This window comes from Buceros rhinoceros, unplaced genomic scaffold, assembly GCF_000710305.1.
Source record: "Buceros rhinoceros silvestris isolate BGI_N320 unplaced genomic scaffold, ASM71030v1 scaffold37420, whole genome shotgun sequence".
NCBI lineage: Eukaryota > Metazoa > Chordata > Aves > Bucerotiformes > Bucerotidae > Buceros > Buceros rhinoceros.
Genome location: NW_010388490.1, coordinates 6817 through 14255, shown reverse-complemented (window position 1 = coordinate 14255; position 7439 = coordinate 6817). Strand labels below are relative to the sequence as shown.

At 38.2% G+C, this 7439-nt stretch overlaps 1 protein-coding gene across 2 annotated transcripts in view; it reads left to right on the top strand.

Moving 5' to 3' along the window:
- Positions 1–1229: 1229 nt before the first annotated feature.
- Positions 1230–7439, top strand: part of CCT8 (chaperonin containing TCP1, subunit 8 (theta)) — a 9332-nt gene continuing 3122 nt past the window's right edge. Inside the window, exons 1-10 of one of the 2 annotated variants that reach the window (XM_010146057.1) lie at positions 1230–1316; positions 1974–2053; positions 3189–3338; positions 3617–3797; positions 4382–4443; positions 5065–5202; positions 5616–5794; positions 6403–6469; positions 6573–6660; positions 6765–6880. In XM_010146057.1, coding sequence (XP_010144359.1) covers positions 1976–2053; positions 3189–3338; positions 3617–3797; positions 4382–4443; positions 5065–5202; positions 5616–5794; positions 6403–6469; positions 6573–6660; positions 6765–6880 — 1059 coding nt within the window. In that variant the 5' untranslated portion in view covers positions 1230–1316; positions 1974–1975. The remainder of the gene's footprint in view (positions 1317–1973; positions 2054–3188; positions 3339–3616; positions 3798–4381; positions 4444–5064; positions 5203–5615; positions 5795–6402; positions 6470–6572; positions 6661–6764; positions 6881–7439) is intronic. The other variant, XM_010146065.1, reaches the window with a different exon arrangement.

The following is a 7439-nucleotide window of genomic DNA, read 5'->3' as shown; positions in this document are numbered from 1 at the left end:
GGCCGCCCGGTCAGCATGCCGGGCCCCCGATACCCACTCCTGTGCTGTGCTGTGCGCCAGACCCGCGCCTTCGCTGGGAGAACGATATCCGGAAGGCGCTTTTTTGGGGAGCTTTTATGGGTGGTGCCCGGCAGAACTCATCGGGCTCTGTAGATGTAGCTGTTAAGAAATGCTCTGCTTATTCTGTACGTTACAAGAGGTTTTTTTGCTGTTACTGCGCTCGTAAGAAACGTGCCTTTGCCAGTATTATAGAGTAACAGTGTTTTCCGTGCATACTCGTTTCCTGTAAATCCATTTTCGCGGTATTTAACGTTAACGTGGTGTAAATTTTGGTACTAGTCAAGGACTGTGCCTGCTAAAGCAGAAGCTTTCTTTGAAAAAGTAGGCAAGAAGCAAGCAGGTCTGGTTTTACTGCAGAGGAAAATTTTAAAAAAAGGAAAATTTCTTGTTGCAGCTAGTTAATAGAAAGGAAAGTGAAGTTAGCAATTCAGAAAGCCCTCTGTTTTTCTTCTCAGAATCTTCCTTGGAGAGAAAGAATGGCATATGATAAGGGTGGGGGAGCAGGGTATCAAGGCCAGAATACCAAGAGCTGTCTTTTACAAAACAAGGAGACAGCTGAGACGTTTCTTTTGTATTTAGAGAGTACCTTTCTCTCTTCTTTTACAGACCACACCATGTTTTACCTTGCTTTTCCTTAAGGCCCTTTCTGGGGATCCCTCCTTTTCTTAAGACTTCCTTACAGAAGGCAGGCTGATCAGCTTCTCAAACACAAATATTTTATGAATTGTGGTGCTTCTGAATTTTCAAACCACATGGAATGTAGAGCTGAGTTAAATAATTAGTGTGGAATACAGAGTGAGTAGAGAACCATGTACAAAAGCATATGGTTACAAAATCTTTGTCCCTTTCCAATCTAGTATTGGTAATTTTCTGTTTTCGTTTGGCAAGCCACTAACTTTTCTGGAAGACTTAAGAAGTGCAAACTATTGACAGTTGAGTCACCATTCAGACTTCCTCTTCAGAAGCTTATTGTGTCTGCTGAGCTGCCTAGTTGGGAAGGAGTACTCAGTCTTTGGGTAAAGTTTAGTTTCTGTGTTAAGTGAAACACCAAATCTAGATTAAATTAACTCAGAGATTATTGCTGCTTTGATGAGAAATTACTAGGTCATCCATTTCTTTTTTTGTTAGGAAGTCTTAATTCTGAGCAGAATATTTTTCTTTTTAGCATTATTCAGGACTAGAAGAAGCTGTCTATAGGAACATCCAAGCATGCAAAGAACTTGCTCAAACCACCCGTACAGCTTATGGACCAAATGGTAAATAAATCCTAAAACTGTTGGAGTGTTTTTGCGCAAAATGTTGTTTGAAGGCTAAACCTACCTTAAGAAAAGAACCAAACAGTTGTTTCTGAGGAAACACATTCGACTTGCTTGAGAACTCTAAATACAGTCTTTGTGGCTGTACAGATCAGACTGTGGTTAGCTCTCAAGTTACACATAACGTACCTACCTTTGTCATGTTTTTGTACCAGTTACTGTGTCCTCTGCTGTCTTACTGTTGTATGGAAAACCTACAGAAATTAAAGACCGTAACTGGGTAGAGAGTCATAAAAAATGTAACCATACCATGTCCAGTCACATACACCAAAATAAAAGGTGTCCCTCCGTGTTGATTAATTAAATGATTTGTATTTTTGAAGAGAAAACTGCTTATTCAGAAATTACTGATTTCACGTTAATGTAACACTCCCAAGTGTTATTTCCCAGAAATCTTTTAGAGTCCTCAATTATAAATAGGACTAACATTTTAATGCATAAGGTATACCTGCTTGCAGTGAGTGTGGGAAAAGCCCTTCGCAGATCTTCATTCGCGAAGCCAAGCCATGATACCTGAAAGTAATAAAACGGTATCTGTGTTCAAAAATATGTATGCCTAATGGATGATTTTAAGATTTTCCCCCTTCCTCCCCGTAGGAATGAACAAAATGGTTATCAATCATCTGGAGAAGCTTTTTGTTACAAATGATGCTGCTACTATCTTGAGAGAGCTGGAGGTAGGTTTTTTTTCAGAAGGTGTCAGTTGTGAACTAGTGTTTCTGTTCATGGGCTGCTGTGGTTCTGAATGTTAAAAAGGAAATACATATCACCCTGCCGATGATTTACGTATGTAATGCATGGAATTTTAGTAGGGGCTATATCCATAGTGAGGAACAGAGCTCTTTGGGAAAGCAGCATTAAGTAGTTGTAGGAGCTGCTTAAGAATTGCCTGCTTTTTTTCCCTAAAACCAGTGCAGATTTAGAAGATGGTGTGTCTAGACAATACAGTATTTGGAAAAATCTGAATGAAGTAACTGTTGGAGGTTGCCATGTTCTGCCGTCTGCTTAGAATACATTAATTGGATTTAAGAAGCCAAGGATATAGCAACATCCTGCTGTGAATACAGTAAAAGTGTGGAAAGACTGACCTGTTCCGACTTTTACTATCAAATTCATCACATCAAATGTATCACAACACAAATAATATTCTACTAAATTCTGTGCTTACAGAAGTAATATAAGTTTTAAGTACTTCCTTGATTTATTGTGTTACTGTTCAGTGTAAGTAAAATAAAAACAGAACTGAGACTTCTACAGTTATTTAAAAAATGATCTGCAGACTAATTACTTAATTGAATGAGTCTTGCGTGGTACTTTCTGGGATAAAATCACAGCGGCTGTAATTATATCTAAGAATACAGCATTTTTGTTGCACATCTTTGAAAGAAAGGGCAAGGAGTGTGATCTTGAAGCAGAAAAACCGCTAGAATTAAACTGAAATTTAGGCATCTACTTGGCATGTTACACACAAGAATTTTGCTTGAAGATCTAAACTTCAGGTGCTTTCCTGTTGCAAAGCTTGATGCGATGCCACTGCATTATCTAAAAATGGCACAGAACCAATACCAAGGATGTCTGATTCAGGTTTTAGGGGGAATGTTCAGTTCTCCGATATTTTTTTTCCTATATGTTGATACTTTTACTTATTAGGAAAGTTAGCCAGTTAAGATAATGTGACTGCCTTTTTTCCCTGTTCTGATAAAACTTGAGATAAAATTTGCAGTAAGAGAGCATGTGCTAGATGAACAGAAAAACCTGGAACTGTAATTTAGATAGGGTATTAGTGACTAAGATGTATAATTTCTTTTAAAGGTCCAGCATCCTGCTGCAAAAATGCTTGTGATGGCTTCTCACATGCAAGAGCAAGAAGTTGGAGATGGAACAAACTTTGTCCTTGTTTTTGCTGGAGTTCTTCTGGAGCTAGCAGAAGACCTTCTGAGGATGGGGTTATCAGTCTCAGAGGCAAGTTACATTGTTATTACAATTCACATAGTTTAAATTCAGACTGCTGTTGGTCAGTATTGTTGGGTCTTAGTATTATAATACTGTGAATAGTCTGCTTCCTTATGAGCTAATTTTTCAGTTAGAGATGTACAAAAAAGAACAGTGTATGTTGTTCTGCTTGTGATTGCTTGCTTCTGTTGTAAGCTTTTGCATTTGTCAGTGTTTTGAAAAGGAGACAGAAGCAGTATGAATGCAGAGTGAAGTGGTGTAGTGAATATTTATTGTTTGCTGCACAGGTGATTGAAGGATATGAAAAGGCTTGCAAGAAGGCCCTAGAAATTCTTCCAGATTTGGTGTGCTGTTCCGCAAAGAATCTTCGAGATGTTGAAGAAGTGGCATCTTTGATACATACTTCAGTGATGAGCAAGCAATATGGCAATGAACATTTTTTGGCAAAGCTTATTGCTCAGGCCTGCGGTAAGTGGACAAGAACAGATGTGTGCATGTGTCTGAAAAAGGAGTAGGTTTGCTTACAGTCATTACTAATGTCTTCATGTAAACTAAAATTGGATGGAATGCTTCAGCCTTTGAAATGGGCGTCACCTTCTTTCTCGTGTTGACCTCTTTTTTCCTTTGGCAGTGTGGCTCAGACAAGTCCTGTGTTTTCTAATAAACGTTTATGGAGAAAGTTTTCTAGTCTTTCTGAAGCAGAAACCCATCTTGCTTCCTCTTTTTTATCATTAGCGGGATGTATTATGTGTCATATAAGCTGTTACTAGTCTCAGACACAGAATGTTGGATGCAAGTCTGTATTACTCTTAAATGTACGTGCATAAATGGATATTCAGATTTAATTAACTGGGCAACATGAATTGCTTTCTGATTACTGCATTATAAAAACAAAATTAAGTGTCCTAAGTTTAGGCAGGCATCTCAAACCGTTGAATTTTAGTACTTCAGGAAAATCTCCAGGCGTTATTTATGATGTCATTGTTCCACTTTATTCATTAAGCAATAAAAATTCATTCATTTTTCTTTTTTTTTTTTCCCCTCCCTAACAGTTTCCATTCTTCCTGATTCTGGTCATTTCAATGTTGATAATATCAGAGTGTGCAAAATTGTGGTAAGTTGAAAGTAGCTAGCTTTACCGTATTATTAATGTAAACAGTTTAATCAAAGTTAATTTTAAGATCTTTGAACTTTGAAAGTGCCTTTTTTCTTCTAATCTTTGTTGTGTTGTGCATAATAAGTTTTGGAAATTGGTCTTTGCATTCCTTGTTTAGTGTCCAGTAGCAGCTTTCAAAAATAAAAGCCACTAATACTGAAAGTTTCCGCTAAATCACACACATTAACTTAATTATACACAGGGATGTTGATTGCATCCCTGGCTCAAATGCAGTGGTCTAATCCTAGTGTTGTATTTGTCAGGCCTCAGTGTGGTATGTAGGATTGGAACTGTATCATACTGTATCTCGTATGGATTTCCCCCTGTGTTTTTTCCCTGCTGATAAATGCATGACAAGTTGAGCACCAGGACCACCAACTAATCTTAAAACAGAAACCTCCAAGAATATGTTTGATGTTGATAAATCAGCTTAAGTCTTAGTTCTTTCTGCTGCAAGGAAAACCGGCCTTGTTACATTCAAATGACTGTAAGCACTGCTTTTCATAAAGGGTTGTGCAGCTTTCTGACAGTAAATGATCAATAATATGACTTTCCCCCACTCTGGTTCTTTCCTTTCAGGGTGCTGGTATCTCAGCTTCCTCAGTACTGCATGGCATGGTTTTTAAAAAAGAAACTGAAGGAGATGTTACTTCTGTCAAAGATGCAAAAATAGCTGTGTATTCCTGTCCTTTTGATGCTATGATAACTGAAACTAAGGTATGCAGAAGCTCAAAATAAGTTAGAAAGCTATTTATGCTGATGTGCTTTTATTTTTACACTAACTGTAAATATTCTTGACACTTGGTGATTGAGATATTTTTGTTAACGTTGAGTTCACTAGTTTTAAAAGGTTCATAGAAAATGTCTGAACCTAATTTTGCTTTACAGGGTTTTTGGAGTTGGGGAGTTGCAGGCTTGGGTTATTTGAGCCAAACTATGTGATAGAACGTCTGAACTCCAAGGTTGTCTAGAAATGCTAGAACTGCTCCTTTCTTTAACTGGGAAGGGTGGCAGTATTATTAAAGAGAATGACTTGGGAATTATCGATAGGCTGGGATATAAAATGGTTTTTCAAAACTTTTAAGCAGGTAGTTAATGCTGAATTGGTAACAGTGTATGTATTTTACTAGGGCACGGTACTTATAAAGAATGCTGAAGAACTGATGAATTTCAGTAAGGGAGAAGAAAATCTAATGGATGCGCAAGTGAAAGCTATCGCTGATAGTGGTGTCAGTGTAGTAGTAACAGGTGGCAAAGTGGCAGACATGGCACTCCATTATGCCAACAAGTACAGTCTTATGTTAGTCAGGTAAGTACTAAAAGAGCATAAGATCGTTTGATCTACCAGAATGTTCTTGCCGTATTGTCTCTCGCCCCTCAAACGAATTAGGAACAAAATTCTGCAGACTATTTGGTTTTCTACCTGAGCTGCAACTTGATTGTTTCACAGCTTATGTTTTCTTGATAGTGTATCACCTCTGTACGACAGCTAATTGGGAAGTAACTTATGTATAGGGTACTCTTATTCTTATATATGTTGAAAGCTGGTGAAAACTTTATTGGTGGTGCCCAGTTTTTGTTTGAACTTGTGGGAATGTAGCATGATACTTCAACTTTCAACAAAGAAAGATTATTATAGAGTTGTTGTGAAGATGAATTCAAGTGTTATGTGCTAGAAGGTGAAGTTTGATAATTTCCATTTATTTGAACTACTTGCTTGTTTTAAATTTGTAGAAAATAGTGTTTGCACAGCATCCCTGAAAATAGGTGATTACAACTCAAAAAAAAGAAAGTTGATTGGATTTTATAAGCTGATGCCATAAGTTTTGATAAGATGTCGTGTTTACAAAATGCTGCCAAGATAAGAGAAATCTTACTTGTATGTGTTAACATTTGTCTGGAAACTTGTTTTTAAAGGTTGAACTCGAAGTGGGATCTGAGAAGACTCTGCAAAACTGTTGGTGCAACAGCCTTACCCAGACTGGTATGGACTTTTCAAATGAGGAGCAGAAGGAAGAGAACTGATGAATGGTGTCAGCTCTTAACTCTTGTTTGGGGTTTTTGTTGTTTTTTTTTTTTTTTTCCAGACTCCCCCTACTCTAGAAGAAATGGGTCACTGTGATAGTGTGTATTTGTCGGAGGTTGGGGATACTCAAGTTGTTGTGTTTAAGCATGGTATGTATGTTCTGTAGGACTTCTGATGCTGCTGTTCTAGAAGCATGATGTTCATACATGATTTACATCTAACAATTCAGTAATGCACATGCCTGTCCAAACAGAAAAGGAGGATGGTGCCATTTCTACTATACTCATTCGTGGATCTACAGACAATTTGATGGATGACATAGAGAGAGCAGTAGATGATGGTGTAAATACTTTCAAAGTACTCACAAGGGTAAGTAAACAGAACACTTCAGTTACCAAAACTGAGCTATGGATCAGTTTGAGGCAAGACTCGTGCTTGCTTTATGCTCTTTTGCTACAAAGGCCATAGGAGGTGCTTACGTTACCAGCTTAGGAGCCTTCTTGAGGTGTTGAGAGGGCTGTGTAGTCCTGAGGTGTAGCGTGCTGTGTAGAGAAGGTGGCTGCTGACATCCTTATGAATACAGCGTATATTGGAGGATGGCAGGCTCAGCATGGACTGAACTCAGTTTTCCAGTAATCAACGAGTTCTTGGAGATGGATCAGTTTTACCACTTTCTAATGGCAGTCAGCTCTTTCTTGACTCTTTTCCTAAATGTTTTGTAATGTTCCTTGGAACCAGGCTCCGAAGAAAAGCTAGACAGCTTTGTGTGTTGCTGGGATCAGGAGGAATTAACTGGTTGCCAACTAAATTTCTAGTTCGTTGGTGATAAGACACGCTTCCTCCACATACTACAGATGCACTTCATAGCTGGAAGAACTCAGCTTTTCAGAGTTTTTTCTGAGCAGCTTTTGTGGACTTGAGTATTACT